Source organism: Amphibalanus amphitrite, unplaced genomic scaffold (genome assembly GCF_019059575.1).
Source record: "Amphibalanus amphitrite isolate SeventyFive unplaced genomic scaffold, NRLGWU_Aamphi_draft 000146F_arrow, whole genome shotgun sequence".
Taxonomy (NCBI): domain Eukaryota; kingdom Metazoa; phylum Arthropoda; class Thecostraca; order Balanomorpha; family Balanidae; genus Amphibalanus; species Amphibalanus amphitrite.
In genome coordinates, this window is record NW_024881641.1 from 194,485 (window position 1) to 214,769 (window position 20,285).

Here is a 20,285-nt window from a genome sequence, read left to right on the forward strand (position 1 = left end):
ACCCTCCCAGTAAACATGACGACGTTGGCCCGACGTCGGCCCAACGTCGGTTCAACCTCGGTCCGACATTGGCTGGACGTCGGATATGCCCGCATGTTCCGACGTCCAGCCGAAGTCCAGCCGACGTCGAGCCGACGTCGGGCCGAGATCGTTTGCCGAGGTTGACGAGATCGTTTGTCGTTGGACCGACGGGGCCGAAGTCGGCATGTTTATTGGGACAACGCGCCAAAAATATCAACCGGCGGCGGGATTCGAGCCCCCCAGTCGCCGACGTCGGCATGTTTACTGGGACAACACGCCAAAAGCATCAGCCGGCGATGGGATTCGAACCCAGTGTCATTCGAAGGCGAGGTTAGTGCGCTCAGTGCGCTAACAACTACACCACGCAGCCAGCTAACGAATTTGGTTTGTTTTGTTCGGTTATGCCCTTTCGGTCTGACAAGACCATTTCAGAGCCGGAAGGATCATAGGATGGAGACATTGGTCTTCTTGGCGAGCACCCTGGGTCCAGTTCAGATAGAGTCCCTGGTCCCATTGCTGTTACGTGACACTTATTGGAAAGGGCGACCCCGCAATGGATTCATATAGCCACTCTTACACACCTGCACCAACGTTTCCCAAAGTGTCCCTTTGATAAGTGGCACTTTGGCAAAGTGACACTTGCCGACTGGCCTTTCTATATGAACTGGGCCCGGCCCTGGTGAGTTGCCGGGGCTGAGCCTGACCAAAGGATAGGCCGAGCAGCCCCCAAGCACTCACCGCACCCGGCTACGGGCGAGCTCGGCTTACGGGCAATCCCAAATGGGATAAAGTTTCCCGTCCAGTCCGGATCAGGGGGTTGCGGCGTGGAGGAAGATTTGAGTTTCCTGAGGATATTTTGAATACAGAAGCTCTTTATGAAACATGAAACATGTATTTTATATTATTTTAACGGTCAAAACAGCGGCCGATGTCGGTCCGACGTCGCCCCGACGTCGGCCCGACGTCGGCTGGACCTCAGCAATTGATCTCGGTCCGACGTCGGCCCGACGTCGGCTGGACCTCGGCTGGACGTCGGAACATGCGGGCATATCCGACATCCAGCCGACGTCGTGCCGAGGTTGGACCGACGTCGGGACGACGTCGGCATGCCGATGCCGAGTTGCCGACGTCACCCCGACGTCGGCCGACGTCGGGCCGACGTCGGCATGTTTACTGGGCTGGTAGTTGATGGTCGCATGTTCTCTGCAAGTTTGAATGAAATCGATGCAAAACTTTTGGTTTTAGATATAGCTAAGTAAAATAAAAAAAGCATACCTACCATTCGACGCGCCTGAGCAAGGCGAACACGATGATGCCAAAGTCGCGGCTCTGCGACCGGTTTTTTTTTGCGAAGATATTTATGCAAAACTGAACCCGTCCCTTGGGTCATTGACCTGACCTAAGACCTAAGAGGTCACCGGTTGACCTGAGACCTCAAAATGGGGTACCGGTCTCAGCGTGTCGTAACGGTGCACACGCTCGTTTTTCTTAGATGCTCTAGCTCCATCAGGGGCGGAACGGCGAGTGGGTCGTATTTCCCCCTTCAGCCGTAGTTTATGTAGAAAACCAAAGGGTCCGGTTGTTCATATCCTGATCCTGTACTGATGACCTAAGTTCAATGGATCATGGGACAGAAAATGCAAAATTTCCACTTTTACAAGTTTATCAGTATTATAAAGAGCGAAAACGAATACCACTGCAGTTTCACGAACATCGAATTCAAGGTCATCAACTGTTTTCATTTTCATTTCTCATTCTCGTTTATGCCGCGGAGGTGTGTGGTGTGTGGTGGTGGTTTGCGAATGTAAATTGCGATATTGAAGTATGATGCCATTGTAATTCAGTGTTTTATTCACTTAAGCCTTTGGAGGTCGCTGAAGTGTCAAAATTTTGCAATTTTGTCCTTAGGAGCAGCCATGAGGCTTTCAAGATGCTTGCGAAGCGTGAACAAGATGTTGGAATATTACTCTGGATTCAATCCATCTCCTTTGTCCATAAAACAGTTTATTGACTTTGGTGAGTTTTCATAAGTAATTTTTGATGACTTGGGTTCAAGTTTCCCTGAAACTTACAATATCCAGCCTCAGTTATTTTGTTTGCATATTGTAGATGCCTATGGTATCGGTGTGTTGTATTCATTAGGTGGATCAATCCTTGCATTCAGCTATTAACAGTGGTAAAATACGTAATAAGGATATGCAAAAATAATTTGTGTTAAAATGAATATCATTAAAGCAAAATAATAAAATAAAATCTGTCCCTGTTTCAGAACTGTGAGGAGAATGCTTGCTTCCTTCCATTTTGACACATTTGCCCTGCAACACAGTGGAGGCTTGTGGTTACAGGGAAAGGCTGCACCTTGTTATATATTCTGTCTGTGACTTAAAGTACATGATTTGAGCATTTGTGTGTTTTTATTTGCTCATAATTTGGCATCTGCATAGTGCACGTCCACGTGCATGACGTGCACTTAGTCCAGGCTAGTTTAAGCATTCTAACCATCCATAACCTATTAAAACTTTCAAGTGCTTTAATTTTTCACACATGGCATGCTTTGGAATCTTTCCAGGTAAGGCTGCATCAGAGCAGCAGAGTTTCATATTTCTTCGTCAGGAGGTGCCGGTGCGGCTGGCTAACATCATGCGTGAGATCCAGCTGCTGCCCGAGAGTCTGCTCACACAGCCATCATGCCGTACGGTGTGTGAGTGGTACATGCAGAGCTTCAATGACATCCTCCGCTTTGAGGAGACCGGCCCGCCCACCGACAGCGTTCTCAGAGAGTGAGTGGGGCCTGTCCCCAAATTTGGGGCATGTCGGGATAGTCTGTTGTTGGTATTTAGTATTTTGACAACAAATTTGATGATAATGAATCAATAAGAATGGGTGGGTGAGGTGTCTCGATGTATGAGCATGCGTTTCTGGAAGCAGCCAGCTATATTCAATTCAGGTTATGAGGCATGCATCTGACTATATCATCATCTTTGACAGAATACAGGTTAATTCAGAGATCCTAGCTTTATAGGTGTGGGAGAAAATTAGCATCCCAATTTCAATTGTTACAGCAGATGGTGATCCATCATCCAGGGCGACCATTTCCTTTTTCCTTTCTGTGCCCTGCCCAACTGTGTTCGAATATAGAACATTAGAGCTATCTTTTATTTGGCCTGGCCCCAGACCATTTTTATGACATAGCAAAAAGATTAAAACAAAACAAACAAACAAAAAGTTCTTAAATTCATCCGTGCGATTAGCGCAAGATCTTGTCATTTGGCGACCGACGTTTTGGCGACATTTGGCTTGTCGTAGCTCTCATTGCCATTGGTGCCTACTATACCATAATGGAACATGACATCTCCCGGGGTTCCCGGATCCCGAGATAAACGTGTGGTCTGTGGCAGTGTGCCAGTCCGCTGACGTCACTTCCCGCCCCGTGCTGGCAGTTTCTGCGAGACGCTGATCACGATCCGCAACCGGCACAGCAGCGTAGTGCAGACGATGGCCGAGGGTGTCATCGAGATGAAGCAGAGCGTCAAGCTGGACACCTCGACCGAGAACAACATCCAGTACTTCCTCGACCGCTTCTACATGAGCCGCATCAGCATACGCATGCTCATCAACCAGCACAGTGAGTGGGGGAGATTCCCTCGGTCTATCCCTTCTCCTTTATCTTTCCCATCCCCTCTTCTTCTCCTTACTACCTTCATGAGCGACGACACTTTCGCTTGTCATCGCTCTCCGGTCGTCCATATTCACTATTCAGCGAGTCTTCGGGCTGGGCTGGCTCATCTGGCTAGGAATCAATGCTAACATTTAGTTCCCAAAATAGTTTGTCGATCTGTAGGAGAGGACCGGACGGATTTAAAGCTGGATATCACGCCCCATTGCCGTCATCAGCTGTTAGTTGCGTGTGCTGTCGCCTGTCGGCGATGTAGGGCTGTTCGGCATTCCCTTATTTGAACTTGCGTCGTTGTCGTTTGTTCAGATCAATGTAACATGCAGATTTTGCGGGCTGAATTTAGTCAGCCGCCGGTCTGACCGTGTCACGCACCGTCTGCTCGGCAGCGCTGCTGTTCGGGAAACAGCGCAAAGAGGCCGGCGTCGGTCAGGTGGGCTGCATCGACCCCTTCTGTAACGTGGTGCACGTGATCGAGGACGCTGCTGCCAACGCGCGCTTCCTCTGCGACCGGTACTACCTGGCCTCGCCAGAGATCGAGATCACACAGGTCAACGGTGAGTGGGGCACCGGACAGATCACACAGGTCAACGGTGAGTGGGGCGCCGGACAGGTCGCGTCAGGTCACGAGACTATCCGATCTGGCTTACAGTTACTGGGACACAGGCCGGGTCACACTCTTGTCGGTTGCAGGTGAGGTCACATTGTCGGCCCATTACAGGTCTAGGTACCAGGTCAGCGGTCACGCTTCATCCGGAGCTTTTAAAAGTTGCGAGGAAAAGTTAGTGTTAGCTCAACCGCCATGCTAAGATATTTGGTCATATACTGCACGACAGAGTCAGGTCAGTATCTAAATGTCAGATTAGAAATATAGTATTAGTGAGTGCAAACAGTTCCCTCGGCGATTGCTGCCCCAAACGAACCACCGCACCGTGATAGGTATCCAGTATCCAGCCGGCGCTAGTTTTCCGTGTCGATGGAGCTGCCGGTGTTTGCTGCAGCTGCATGCGGCTGACCTCCGTGTCCCGATAGGTTTGTGTTGCCCTCTTGTGAGTTTCTTTTGTCGGTCTTTGTGTCGCGGTGGTTTTATCTCGTCGCCTGTGTCCCCGTGGGCTTATCTCGCCGGCCTGTGTTCCCGTGGGCTTATCTCGCCGCCTATATTGTGTCCCGGTGGCTTTATCTCGCCGCCTGTGTCCCCAGTAGGCTTACTTTACTGGTCAGTGTCAGTAGCGGCGGAACACCTTCAAATTTTTCCCTTGAGTGGAACACCTTCAATTAAGGGAGGGGGGGGGGGCACTGCCGACTTTTGGTCCCATTCTTTCCATGCAACGCCCATAGGGTTAATGTTAAAATGGCAAAATCAAAGGTGGCACGGTGCCCCGGTGCCCCCCCCCCCCCCGTTCCGCCGCCTATGGTCAGTGTCCCGGTGGTTTTGCTCCGCTGGCATGTATGTACCGGTGTTTTTCTCGCCGTTCGATCCGACCGGCAGTGCACGGTGGATGTGTGTTTGGGTTTCACCGGACCAGTAAAACCCCGTGTTCTCTGAATGCTGCTGCTGGCTTATCCGCTGCGGTAGCGTCGCTAGTCTATATCTCGATGTTGATTCAGTCCTTGTGGAGTGTGTGTACAGTAACTGGTTCAGGCTGTGCTGTTATATAACGGGCTGACACCGTGACATATGCTATTTTCATTGAATAATATAATCAACTATTCACTGTTTTAGTACCGACCCTACTTCCGTGTGGATATTCCTACGTCCAACGACCAAGCCGACCGAAGGGCTCCATTGCTCAGTCTGTAAATCTAATATAATGTGATACCTTTTGCCTTTTGCCTTTTGCCTTTTGATGATTTTTAATGATAATATTGAACATTGTTTTTTTAATACGGGTTTTTAATTTATTTCGTGCATGAAGATGCGGTTGGTTCAATGTAAGATCACGTTGCATTACATTACATAGCTCATCAGACCCGCTTTAAAACTCATACTGCATGTGTAGTTATCTTCCACACAAACTGTAAAGCATCTTGATGTGTGGACTTTTGAGTCAACCCCGGTTGTGTCACATTCGAATGTTTGTGCTTAGAATGAAGTACGGGGAAATAGAAACCGGGCTAAAATTACTTTGGCAAAGGCAAATGAATGGCGCATCTGACAGGCAAGACTTGACACTTCGCCAAGTTAATTTAATGGTCTTTGCCAAAAGACAATTGATTGAAGCTGACGTTTTATGTTTTGTTTGGACCTTTTACCGGCATTTCGGGTGACATACGCCGTTGCTGTGACGTAGCCCGCCACTAAAGTTCCCCAGTTTAGGATAGAATATGGCTGTCGCTGTGTGAGTGTTTGCCGCCGGCCGTGGCCCCGCGCCTGGGTGTGTAGCATGTCGGGCGCGGCGCGCACCACTGACCGGGCCGACCCCGCCGTTCCATGTGAGCCAGCCATGGTGGCCCCGGACGCCGGCAGCAGCAGCGACAGCGACGGTGAGTACCGTACTCTGGGAGAGCGCCGGGCGCCCGGCCGGAGGTCACCAGCGGCCGCGGACGGGGCCCGTGACCCGGCGGTGTCCACGCACCGGGACACCGGGACGGAGACCGCTGTGTGGCGCCGCCTCTGTGTGTTTATGGCGGGATGGGTCGGTGCCCCCTCCCCCCGAGCGACTCCGTGCGTTGTACCCGGCACGATGGCCGGCCGCCGGCGCCTCTGTGTCTTTGTGGAATCGGTAAAGTGCCGGTGTGCCGGTAAAGTGCCCCTTGATCATGAGTGCATCTTTCAACCATTGATGGTGTGTTTACCTTGGGGTCTGGTCTGGTATATATGGCTCGATTGATATTTCATAGGCCCTTTGCTCTCGGGAAAATTCGCACAGTAGTACAAGACATTACCTATCACCAATTACCTATCAATTGTACATCTTCGTACTTCGTGTTGCATATTGCATAGCTATGTTACAGCTAATCCGGGTCTCTGTTTATTAAATGGTTGTGTCCGTGGGGGGGGGGGGGGGGGGGATGCCAGTATGTGTGCTAGTAGCCCGTCGCGAAGATGTAGTTATCTTCGTGGTTTATACCCTTCAGGCTTCAAAACATTACCGTGTAAGTTTGACTGTATCAACGCTAAAAGCAAAAACAGCGCGTCTCGCTCGGTCAGCGACCGTTAGGTCCGGCCAGGGGCCATGACCCGCCCTGTTTACAACACTGGCTCGCCGCGGCCCCTGACACGCGCGGCCGGGGCCGCCGCCATCCGCTATGTGGGAAATGTGTAAACACCGGCCGGGAGACGGTGGCGGTGACGGTCGGACGCCCTCGCCGTACCCCAGGAGAGGTCGGCAACGGTGGATCGACCGATCAACGCCACGGGGCGCCCGGGAGCAAAACCGAATACACAACAGCGTTCTTCGGTGTGATTTAGGCTATTACGTCAAAAGGTCAAGGCTCATGTATTTTTTCTGGGTATGGTACGAACTTTGAATTTTGAAATTGATGGGCAATACAAGCATGGCTGCCCTACTGAGAATATGTGATTTGATACATACTTGCTCTGGTGCCCAAACACACAAATTCTATTTTTTCTTTACTAACGCATACTAATTGCAAGATTCCGCAATTTCTGATTGCGAGTGTGCCTATACAAATAAAAAAGTAGGAGCACTCCAAAAAACCGACGCTAACTAGTGGTAAAAGGATGGAATTGGGACGTAACCTACGATTCAAGGTGATGTGAACCTGCGTTTGTATCAGTACCATTGTGAGGCCCGCTTCTTATCTGTCAATCATCCCGTGTATAGTCTCTCTTGAAAGTATCGCTTCATGGGCTGCGGCGGCTCGGCGAACTATTCCATTCAGTTTGAGGACCCCAGCAGTGTGGTCATGGCCTGTATCATAAAAAATACGCTGTAACACGATCCTACGCCAGAGTTAAAAGGAAAACTACTGTATGACGCGGGCACCAGCGGCTGACAGCTGGGTCGAAACAGGCGGAGGCCGGCCAAAGGTCATGGTCGTATCGCTTTCCCTTGACCCCGTCCACCACCCCAGGCGAATACCTGCGCTGCTTGGATTTTTCAGCCGGGCGCTCATTGGTCTGCCTTAGTGGGCGCCAATCACTGTTAACTCAGTGTGAGAAATAGAGAGAAAGAGAGAACGTTCAAATAAAGGACTAAGTGGCTAGAGAGTAGACATTTTTTTGTGAGCAGACTCCTGCAGCCACAGATGCATTTTATTAGCGGGTGCAGCTGATGTTTTTTTTCGTATTCGTGCACGGGTTTCTGGATTACACCAAAAACCTGTGGTAGTCGTGCCGATGACGGGTCAGATTTCCAGCTTTGTCATGAAACAAATCTCAACAAATTCTCTGCGAGTAGGGTAGCTTCCGTTGACCACACGCTTACTGCCATCACAAGTTACCGGACGGCAACCGCCGCTCATCCCCTTTCCCTCCGTAACCACTCCCCTCGGCCCGCCGCGCTGGCTGCCGCCGCGTGCCAGGCTTGGTCACTGGTCAGTGCTACCAGTGGCTCTCAAACTTTTCCGCTAAACCGCGCCTGGCACAAGTAGCGCCCTCCCCTCCGAGTCGCGATACTTTCAAGAGAGACTATACGTGAGCTGGCCGGCGGCTAGGCTCGGCGTGTGTCTGTCCGTCTGTTCGCGAGCTGACGGCGCGCGTGTCTGTGTGTCCGTGTGTCAGCAGGCGGCGTGCAGTCGCCCATCACGCTGGTGTACGTGCCGTCGCACCTGTACCACATCCTGTTCGAGCTGCTGAAGAACTCGATGCGCGCCGTGGTCGAACACTACCCGGACACCTCCGACTTTCCGGCCATCCAGCTTCTGGTAGTCAACGGCAAGGAGGACCTCACCATCAAGGTCAGTACGGACAGGCCCTCACCATCAAGGTCAATGTATGTATATACGGGCCCAATACCTTATAAAGGTCAGTACGGGAGAACCGCACAGTCACCTCACCATCAAGGTCAGTACGGACAGGACCTCACCTCACCGTCAAGGTCAGTACGGACAGGACCTCACCTCACCATCAAGGTCAGTACGGACAGGCCCTCACCATCAAGGTCAGTGCGAGCTGTTGTCTGGGCGAGAGATAGGAGCGCTGTTTTAGAATCTAAAGTCTCGCTGCCAAGGCCCGTGCAATGTGCATTATGCGGGCTGGAGAGGGCCTTATCGCGGGTGCTACTGTCTGCAGTTTGGTTTATCTGGTACCTGTGTACCGGCGCTCCTAATGGCACCCGCCGGTGGGCGACATTCACTACAGACACGGCATGGTTGTGGAAGACATGCTATACACCAGGATAGAGCTTATACAGTACAAGCTGACGGCTTGTGTTTATGGGGGAGGAGGGGGGGGGGGGTGTCAATTTATCGACCCACTCGACATTTGCACACGTCATTGTTTACCGAGTCGGAATACTTTTCCTGCTTACCAGCTTACCAGCTTAGCGCTGCTTACTCATAACGTATCGTTGATAAGACTCAATCGCCGACAGGGTTCCGCAAGTACGTGCCACGCCATTTAGGCACGTGCCTAAAATCGCAAAATTGGAACCAGAACAGTGTGATTGTTGTGTGACCTCTGGAACCGACTCCGAATATAAATGCTCCTGAACTAGGTCGACTAAATTTGTTTTTCCATATCATGAATGTGGGTTTATCCTAGTAAACATGACGACGTCGGGCCGAGGCTCGGCCCGACGTCGGCCCAACGTCGGTTCAACCTCGGCCCGACATCGGCTGGACGTCGGATATGCCCGCATGTTCCGACGTCCATCCGAAGTCCAGCCGACGTCGAGCCGACGTCGGGCCGAGATCGTTTGCCGAGGTTGACGAGATCGTTTGTCGTTGGACCGACGGGGCCGACGTCGGCATGTTTATTGGGACAACGCGCCAAAAATATCATCCGGCGGCGGGATTCGAGCCCCCCAGTCGCCGACGTCGGCATGTTTACTGGGACAACACGCCAAAAGCATCAGCCGGCGATGGGATTCGAACCCCGTGTCATTCGAACGCATGGTTAGTGCGCTAACCACTACACCACGCAGCCAGCTAACGAATTAGGTTTGTTTTGTTGGGTTATGCCCCTTCGGTCTGACAAGACCATTTCAGAGCCGGAAGGGTCATAGGATGGAGACATTGGTCTTCTTGGCGAGCACCCTGGGTCCAGTTCATATAGAGTCCCTGGTCCCATTGCTGTTACGTGACACTTATTGGAAAGGGCGACCCCACAATGGATTCATATAGCCACTCTTACACACCTGCACCAACGTTGCCCAAAGTGTCCCTTTGATAAGTGGCACTTTGGCAAAGTGACACTTGCCGACTGGCCTTTCTATATGAACTGGGCCCGGCCCTGGTGAGTTGCCGGGGCTGAGCCTGACCAAAGGATAGGCCGAGCAGCCCCCAAGCACTCACCGCACCCGGCTACGGGCGAGCTCGGCTTACGGGCAATCCCAAATGGGATACAGTTTCCCGTCCAGTCCGGATCAGGGGGTTGCGGCGTGGAGGAAGATTTGAGTTTCCTGAGGATATTTTGAATACAGAAGCTCTTTATGAAACATGAAACATGTATTTTGTATTATTTTAACGGTCAAAACAGCGGCCGATGTCGGACCGACGTCGGCCCGACGTCGGCTAGACCTCAGCAATTGATCTCGGTCCGACGTCGGCCCGACGTCGGCTGGACCTCGGCTGGACGTCGGAACATGCGGGCATATCCGACATCCAGCCGACGTCGTGCCGAGGTTGGACCGACGTCGGGCCGACGTCGGCATGCCGATGCCGAGTTGCCGACGTCACCCCGACGTCGGGCCGACGTCGGCATGTTTACTGGGATTATACCTGTCGCACTTTCTTGAAGTTTCGTGTATCTCCGGTCAGCAAACGGTCCAACGGCGTCAAACCGTTCCACCTCCAGTGGACAGGTACTACAGTACCGTTCGGCCGTCCAGCCTTTGTCGATGTAAGTAGCAGTTGGAATCGACGTTCAATGGCTAGGTTAGGTATATTCGCTGTTTTGGACTAATTGGTCATCCGGCTGTTCCAGTCGATGCGTTCCCGTGTAATTAATATCGAGCAGCGCCACGGCCCGTGCAGATATGACGTCAGCGGCCGCCGCCGATGGCTGGCAATTTGGCTGGCACGAATGTCCTTTCCTCGGACGTAAAATGAGCACGCTAGATCTGGCTATGACAAGCTTGTCAGGAAGTCATTTGTCCGATAGTGGATGACCTAGCGTGACCCAATCACGCTAAACGCAGTACCGACTGAAAGTAGGTATAGACGAATATTTTGCCAAATTACCATGACAATAAAATCCCTTTCATATTTTTTTATGTTCATTGGTGAATTTACGGCTTAGTGAGGTGTTGATTGATGCGGTTTTTTTTGCGTCGCTGAGCCGGCTCGATCCGGACGGGAGCGCTCCTTGGTAACTGCGGGCGGTGCTGCTCAGATGTCGGCCGGTCCGCACGGGCCGACCCTCCCCCCCCCCCCCCACTCCCGCACCGGTTACGGCCGGTTCGTGCCCACCGAGAATGGGGAGGGGAGGGAGGTGTCGGCACTGGTGCCGCCTGCCGTGTGCAACGGACTCGCGGACCGGACCGCCGGCCGTCTGTCGCCACTGTCCGACTGCCTGTTGACGCTGTCAACAACGTCTGCAGATGGGCTGCTGCCACTCGCCGATACCGATACGGCGGGGCTTAGAGCGGGCGGGACGGTAGGGACGGCAGCGGCACTGTTGGTTTGCGTGGGAGTATCTCCTATCCGCAGTAGCCGCTCGTCGCCCAGCAAGTGTGACTAGAAGCTCGGCGCCGTCGGTCGCAGCTGGGGACGGATGGCAGAGCGCCCGACAGCCGGTGCCGGCCGGTCTCCTCCGGTCCCCCACCCACCGACGAACCACGCCTCCTCAATGGTCCAGCCCCCCGCAGCGGCCGAGTCTGCTGACAGTGGAAACTCCCGGGCGGAATCCGTCCGGCGCCTGTGCCAGAGAGCGCGCGGCGCCGGTATAAATATCCCCGGGCCACAACCACGTGGGAGGGCGGGCGTCGTCAGTGGGGGACGCGTCCGCTACCGGTCGCCAATGCGCCTCACGTGCACGCGTCCTGGCGGCGTCAACAGTGCCGGCACCGGCTCAAGGTGACATTGCCGATCGATCGGCGAACCTTTACTGGCCGGCCGGCCAGCCAGAGACCGACTCCTTTGACCCACACGTCACCCCGCCCCTCCTCTTATCCCGGTCTTACGTCAGCCCGGTGACTCCCCAGTTTCCCGACTGGGCGGGGGTGGGGAACATAGTCGGGTCGGCCGCTCCTATCGACGGGCCGCAGCCGGCGCGCGACCCCCGACCGGCGGTATGGAAAACCACCGGCGGTGATGGACGGAGGCTGGGCGGCGCCGATAGCGGGGCCGACGGCGTACTGCCAGCGGACCGCCTCCGACGTACCCCCTTCCCCTCCCCCCGTCGGCACCCGTGCTGGCTGGTAACTGACCGCAGTGGTTCCCGTCCTCTCAACAGTATCTACCCTACATATCTACCCTAGTCTTAGTTTGAAGTTAAACCATTTTTTTTTTAAATAGGCGAACGGATGAAGATTTGATATCATTGCTATGTTAGCCGGCTCCGTATTATTTTACAATTTACGATAGAGTCAGCGGGCCACCAGCCCGCGTCGGCGGTCCGTCGTTTGGACCGTTTGGCACAGTCTTGAGATCGGTACCAACATAAGACCACCGCCGGCATTACCCCGCGGCGACTGGTGTTTTTACGGTAACGGCTGATGTCACCATTGAGTCTGGGTACGAGCGGAGCGCTCAGTGTGCCGCCCGGCTCTATGAACTAAGTGTTTATTGGTATTCATCGCCACCTGCTGTTCGAATCGTACCACTGACCGCTGACCGGCGAGTGCTGACAACTGACCGCTGACCAGCGCGGTGACCGGTGAACGCTGACCGGCGACAACTGACTCGTGACCGGTGACCGCTGACCGGCGCGGTGACCGCTGACCGCTGACCGGCGCGGTGACCGCTGACCGCTGACCGGCGCGGTGACCGCTGACCGGCGACAACTGACTCGTGACCGGTGACCGCTGACCGGCGCGGTGACCGCTGACCGCTGACCGTCCTCCCTGTGTGACCGGCAGATCTCTGACCGCGGTGGCGGTGTGCCCCGCAGCGTCAGCGACATGCTCTTCCACTATCTGTACTCGACGGCGCCCAAACCGTCGGCCTCGGGTGACGCCGCTCCGCTAGCAGGTGGGTGTTCTTGTGAGCTAGACCGTCCCCGACGCGACTGGACGAGACCCAGCCCATCCCGATCCGACCTGACCTAACGTGACCTGACCCGACCCGACCCTAACCCTCTGGCCTCTCTTCCCTCCCCTGCTGTCAATCGGTGTGAACTTCTCCCCCATCTGCCAGCTGCCCTTCGCCGGCTGTCAGTTACACGGCCCTTTTTGTAAGCTGCCAGCTACCCGTCCTCAGCTGCCAGCTGCCCGTCCCTAGCTGCTGACAGCTGCCCGTCCCCAGGTGCCTGCTATCCATCCCTAGCTGCCAGCTGCCAGCTGCCCGCCCCCCAGCTGCTATCCATCCCCAGCTGTCTGCCGCTCCCCAGTTGCGGCCGCTCTGTGTGGATTACAGAAGGCTGCTGTCGACCGCGCCAACTATTCCCCTCCCCCGCGGCCGGGTGGACAGACCTAATGTCAACACGGTGTGCCCGTTGCTAGGCAGCCGGATGCGGCACGTCTGGAAATAGTCCTGAGGCTATGTGGTCCCATTTGGTTTTTTATTTTTGTTCAGCGTCATGCTGACGGAACAGAAATATCGAGAAACTGTCTCCGGGTGTATTTAGTTCGAATTCTGCAGCGTTTTAAGCATTCATTGAAGCGTGGTTAATAGCTTAATTTGAATCTTTGGGCGTCCCGAGCAAACATTGCTCTCACATGTCGATCAATGTTTCGCAGATATCGTGAACTGTTCGACAACATCAATTGATGATGTCTATCAACACCATCGTATTTACGGATTCGAAAACATACTTCTGGACTGTCTGAGCTAATAGCTCAGAGCTATCAAAAACGTAATCTGAGCAGATGACAAATACTGATACCATAGACCACTATATATCTACACCTTTTGTCAGTTAAATTCGGTGCGGAATCGTCCATTTTAGAACTAACGAAATGTGTGTAGACATACCGCAATATTATGTACAAGAATCACATAATATCTCGGCGCAGGTCAGGCAATCGGCGGTAAAGCATTCAATTTCGGCACAGCGGCAAAACGCTCCATTTTCGGCGATAGCGCAAGTAGAATCGGCTGCGCCAGCACAGGTTTAGAGGTAGCGCACGCTATTTAGCAACAGTAACAACCAAATTCGGCACTGTTCATTCAATTTCGGCGGGTAACCGGAGGCACCCAGATGATTCATATTTTCAGTAACGCTTCTTGAGCATCAAATGAATCTTCATACAGCTTTGTGTCTTTGAGATATCCTCAGGGTGAGAAAAGCAGGCCACTGTTCGTTTAGCGTCACAGTACCTACCTAAGATCGTTTCGCTGTTTCCCGTTCCGAATTCTGATGTGAAAATTGATAAGCTTTACTGAGTAAGTAATATTTATCCTAAAAAGATAACATCTGTGGGCTGGTTTCTTTTTTTTTACATTACAGTACCCGCTCCTGTCCGCACATGGCGGACGACGATCGACAAGGCAAACGACAATCGTTGTTGGACTCGAGGCAAACCCCTGTTCTCTTTCATTGAAGCACGTCTGTGCTGTTGTCACTATGTGCCAAGTTTTTGCCCAAAACATGAACCCATTTTATCAAAAGACCTGTTATTTTACTACACCTTGAAAGCAACCCATCACCTCGTCAAGCACACATAACACAATTCTCAACCATACCAGAATGAGTCCTACCAATCGGTTATCGTTGCACAATTCCTGTTATCATCTCCTATTAATCAACTGCCAGCATGAAGCATCAAACATCCCTCACCTACTCTGTGCAGAAGGATACGCAAATAAATTCAGCATTCCGTATCGTATCATCACGCCTCTCCTCACCCCACCTCACCCCCATGAACACCACCAGAGGCTTATCGCCAACATTCTAACCCGTCCCATGGACAATACTCGTAGTTCCGGCAGGTGTATCTTTCTCCCCCCCCCCCTCCCCCTTCCACACATCAAACAGCATCTGACTGTCCATCCGGCGCTCGGAGCAGCCTTTCAACAACCGCGCGACGACACCGGGCGACGGGCGTCTGGCGCACGGACGGGGTCAAAGTTCAGTAGTCGCGTACCCTGTCGGTCTGGTTTTGTTCTCCGCCGCCTTCGTTTTAAGCAGGTGCCTATGCACTTATGTTATTAGTACTTCCTTGATAGAAATTATTAGGCACATTGTAATGTTTTGTTTAACCCACAGAAAGCACGAACATGAAGTCATGCTCATCGCTGGCGATTGCGAAAGGAATATTCGGCCATAAAGGAGAGGGTGGAGGGACGGAGGCATGAGTACATTGCACAAGTCCAGACAGTGAGACAGTGGCAACAGTAAACACCTTGAAAAACGTTTGACTTATTAACAATGCTCCAACAAGCTAATTTTGTAAGCAAGAAGTGTCTGCCTGCTTCCAAATAGCCGCCGAAATTGAATGAATATCGCCGAATTTGGTTGCTGCTGTTCTAAATATCGTGCGGCCGTCTACAATTTCCAGCGGCATCGTCGAAATACTATTTGGACACGCCGAAACCGGGCGTCTTTTGCTGCTGCGCCGAAATTAAATGCTCTAATGCCAATCACCGCTATAAACGGCCGACATGCAATGCTATACTGATACATAGCTTTGCGGTATGTCTACAAAGAATCCGCTAGGTCTAAAATGGACGCGTACGTACCGAAATAAACTGACAAAAGGTGTATATCTATATGGATATATAGTGGTCTATGCTGATACCTATCTTTATGCAATAGTGATGCAAGTCATCCATAACTCATGCTCGCAATAAATGTACTTTTTATATTGAAAAGATGGCGTGCGTGCTTCAAATATGGGAATTTTATTCAACATTGAAGCCAAACGAGTTTAGAGAGAAACGATTCTCAAAACGCATGGCAACAATCGATGTTCATCGTATCTTATTTAGTAGTCGCACGCCGTTATTTCATAGATTCGTCAATGATCTAGTCCTTAGCAACTTTGTTTAAGTTTTGTTTGGTTATGCTACTTTTTGTTCTACTTATGTTTAGTTATGCTGTCGTTTTTTACAATTGCACCTGCGTCTTGTCTAGCTGTACGTGACTGGATGCTGTTCTTCTGTTGTTGACGGTCATGTGCCCGCTCCTCTCCAGGGTACGGGTACGGGCTGCCGCTCTCCCGCCTGTACGCACGCTACTTCCAGGGTGACCTGATCGTCAACTCGTGCGAGGGATATGGTACAGACGCCATCATCTACCTGAAGGTACGCTGGCAGCGCCCGCTCCCGCCGTGTGGGCTGGGCGATGTTGGAGGGATGCGAGACAGCTGTGGAGCGGGGTCTGTATTGATTGTGCTTGTACTGACACGTCAGGAACGACAGGGGTGTTTGCCGAGCTCTTGGAAAATGTGTCACGTTGGTTCGTGGAACGGTGACTTGGCGGAATACTGTTTATTGATGGACTGGGGGCGTGTTTGCGCCATGTTGCATGGCTGGTAAACTAGCCGCTGCAGCCGTGACGGGTCCGCGGCGGCAGTAACTCCTCCCGCGCTACCCTTGTTTGTCTGATATCGACAGACCCCGCCCGGTGCGCCTTTGTATGCCTGTTGGTGACCGGTATTTGCCCTCCGCTCACAGGCGCTGGCCAAGGATGCCAACGAGGTGCTGCCTGTGTTCAACAAGTCGTGCGAGCGCCACTACCAGAGCGCGCTGCGTGCCCCCGACTGGTCGTCCCACGTGCTGGGCGCCAACACGGGCAGCGCCGGCGGCCGCAACCTGAGCACCTGGGCGGCGGCGCCTCCGGCCGGCACTGCACGCTGTTGACGACGGGCCGCGGCGGCCGGCCGGCAGGCCATGACGTCGCCGCCCGTACTGTAGGCAGTGGAGAGGACACCGGTCACCGTAGCCCGGGGTCCGCCCATGGACCAGGACACCGGTCACCGTAGCCCGGGGTCCGCCCACGGACCAGGACACCGGTCACCGCAGCCCGGGGTCCGCCCACGGACCAGGACACCGGTCACCGTAGCCCGGGGTCCGCCCACGGACCAGGACATCGGTCACCGTAGCCCGGAGTCCTCCTCTGGACCAGGACACCGGTCGCAGTAGCCCGGGGTACTTCCCTTGAGTGGGCAGCAGACCGGGGAGGGCACCGACCGCAGTCGCCCGAGATTTTCCGTCGCTGTGGATACCGGTCAGTAGCCCGAGGGCCGCCCTCGCTGTAGGTAGGCGATCGCAGAAGCTCGAGGGCCGCCCTCGCTGTGGGCAGCGGCCCGAACACCGGTCAGAGGAGGCTGGTGCACAGTCAGGACCGCCCGGGGCTCAGCCGCCGGCTGACGGCGGCTGACCAGGTAGCCGGCTCACACTGGGCCGGGGGCCCGGAAAAGTGCTAGAAATTATTTGTGATTGAGTTGTTGATCTCAGCGACAAGCAAACATGCTAAAAACGAAGTGGGGCTGCTTAACCCTCGCCGGACCTGTTGTCGGACCCCCCACCTCCTCGGCCGGCCGAGGGGGGAGGGTTGGTACGACCCCTTTTCGCCGTTTCGCCCCTAATGGAGCTAGAGCCTCGCGGAAAAAACAAGCGTGTGCGCCGTTTCAAGACGGAATGATTGATACCCGATTTCAAGGTCCCATGTCAACCGGTAACCTCTGAGGTGAGGTCAAAAAGCCCAAGGTAGGGTTTGGTTTTTGGTAAATAATTTCGCATAAAATGGTCGCAGAGCAGCGATTTTGGCACCATCGTGTTTGCCTGGCTCAGGCACGTCGAATGGTATACTTTTTGTTCGGGTGAGGTCAACTTAAGGTGTTGACCTCAGGTCAAGGTCAGGTCAGCACCCCCAGGTCACGAAGTTGGTCGAAAGAGGTCATGTCGCATATCATTCGATTCGGGAGGTCTTCCCGAGTCCATTGGTGGCTTTCCCGAGTCGCTGGCTCAATTTGATCATGAGTTATTGACAAGAAACTCCTATGACCGTAGTGACGTCATAAATGACGTCACGGAAGGTCAAAAATGCAAAAGTAAAGCAACGGATCTTGCAAGGAGTGCATGAAATCACGATTCCCTGTGCTTGAGATAGTTTGAGATCATTCCATGCGCAAAAACAACAGTTTCCTTATCTCCCCATTTACTTTTAATGGTGATGTCACGTGACCTCGAAGAGTAGCAGGCATTAGCAAAAATTGCGAGTAGGGCATGACAGAAAGATGATTAGTGGTTTGTATGGCACGGTCATTTTTAGCGGCTCGAAATAACATTTCTCAAAAAGTTTAACTTAAGAGCAAGTTGTTGTTGATTATCACTTACTTGTGTTTGGGGGTTAATAATGACTGAATTTTTTAGTTTGGCCCAAAAATTTTGACAGCATTGTGTGCGTTGATCAATTCTGAGCTCAGGGACATATATTTTATTCAGATTATAAGCCTTAGTTTTTCACAACTTCCAGCGCTATAAAGAGCGCCGGGCATTCAGTAGAGCGGCGAGGTGACAATTGCCCCTACATCATGTGGTTTACTGGCGCATATCTCGAAAAGTAGCAGGGAAAAGCAGCAAAGTACCTATATGGAACGAAAGATGAGTAATCAGCGGCTAGTATAAGATGTTTATTTTTAGCTGCTCGAAATAACGTTTTTTTAAAAGTCTATTTAAAAATTTAGATATGATTTTTATTTAGGTCTTGCAGCTGCTTGCAAAAAGCTGGCTTATCTTGCAGAAAAGCGATGCAATATGTAAGAATGTTGTTGGTACAGTGAACAACAGTGCCCTGAACTAGTCTGACAGAAAATTGCGTTCAAAACGACAACTGGTCAACTAATAAATATCAACTAAAGATTAGCATTAAAATCGGCAAATATGGTGGCCACTAGCGAGTCTAAATAGTCTTGTGTTTGGTGACAACTGACCACCTCAATTTCGACCTTAGGGCAAAAATGGCATCGGAATCGTATTCTTCGATCAATTTGGGATTAAATGATACCTATTTTGTTCCTATTGCAGACAGTCAGTTTGGGGGAATTTCTAGCGCTTTTTCGGGCTGCCGGCCTACAGTGCGGCTGCTCTAACAGGTCGGGCCGGCGGGGATCGAGTCCTGCGCTCCCGCCCTCTGTGCCATGTCTCTGCAGAGACTGCCACCGATCGCCGGTGCAGGCAGGGTGTGCCAGCCTACGGCGGCGCCCCGGTGTGGCTGGAGGGCAACTGTCTGTTGTCTGTGCACCAGCGTAGTATGATTTTATTCGCGCACTTCCAGAGCTCTATACCTTTGTTAGCACTCAGTACAAACAGGTTGCCAATGCTGTTGGTTTCTTGTGCCATATATAGATTCTATCGTAGTTTAGCCTTCACGATGGTCAGCACGGTGGATAACGGTGCCCTCAACACACAAACTTTCGGATGCCACCAAGTTGCCACACTCAGTGAAATGGCCGCGCCTCCGAATGCGGTCGGACGCTCTCAGTGTTCACCTGGCTGTGTCATCATGCACCATGGCTTTCGTTGTACATCTGAATTACGTACCTACTAGGAATCGAATCATGACATCTTTGTCCCTTCGTAAACTCTCCGATTTCCGTTTGTTTTCAATGGATGATTGCCGCACTTGTATTTTTATGGAGGCTGTGTGAGTTGAACCTGTGACTATGACCTTAGAGTCAGGGGTGGCGGAAAAGTTGGGTTGGAAGCGTTCGTTTATCGCTGTCAGTGATCGAAGCTCTTTTGGAACGCACCAAGAACACACGCAAAATAAGTATCGTTGGGCCGTGCGATGTTGATTCTGTAGCCTCGTATCAGAGCACTATTGGCACATGATGGTATTTTTTCAACCGTGGATATCGAAGACGGCCGCTTTTAAAGAAAGTACGGGGTATTAAGTTTGTGCAGACTATCATGAAACTTTGGCGTGATTTTAGTGACCTATGAGCGTGCAATGTTAGCATATATTGTTTTAGTAAGCCAGATGTACTTACATGGTGACCCACCCCGTATACATAGCCGCTGTCCCAGCCGAGCGAGGTAGACTACTAGCACCCTATGGGGATGAGTTTGTGAAAATGTACCGGTTCTGCAGGTGAAGGCCGGTCCTCAGTCGATTGTTACCACCTACCAGTAGCGGTGTTTTGGTTGTGTGACGTCCTCCAGCTGAGAGGAGTCTGCCACAGGCGCTAGCCGTTCGGCGAGAAAACTGTGTCGGGGGTTAGGGCGTCTTCCTATAAATGCGAGTGAGATATTCTAGAATAAATGTGGGTTTGTGTGCTGGTAAGGCATTTTAACTCGCGGTATGACCGAATTACGAGTCTGGATTATACCACACATTGAGCTGAATTGTCTCGGAAACTTGAATCTCCGCGCTGTCCCGAGCGGTTCCGAGGTGTGGACGAAGGTCCGTTACTCGCTG

The 20,285-nt window shown here is 52.5% G+C and overlaps 1 protein-coding gene across 2 annotated transcripts; it reads left to right on the forward strand.

The window, feature by feature from the left end:
- The first annotated feature begins 1,770 nt into the window (after positions 1-1,770).
- LOC122382781 (pyruvate dehydrogenase (acetyl-transferring) kinase, mitochondrial-like) lies at positions 1,771-20,146 on the forward strand. Of its 2 annotated transcripts, XM_043368572.1 has the most exons (10): positions 1,777-2,037; positions 2,591-2,801; positions 3,462-3,646; positions 4,084-4,251; positions 6,137-6,178; positions 8,385-8,557; positions 12,841-12,952; positions 16,056-16,165; positions 16,538-16,685; positions 16,742-20,146. In XM_043368572.1, exons 1-10 carry the CDS (start codon positions 1,938-1,940, stop codon positions 16,843-16,845), a joined length of 1,353 nt encoding a protein of 450 aa, XP_043224507.1. In that variant the 5' UTR covers positions 1,777-1,937; the 3' UTR covers positions 16,846-20,146. The 2 variants fall into 2 exon arrangements, with proteins under 2 accessions (XP_043224508.1, XP_043224507.1); XM_043368573.1 differs by having other exon boundaries at positions 1,771-2,037; positions 16,538-20,146.
- The last annotated feature ends 139 nt before the right edge of the window (positions 20,147-20,285 follow it).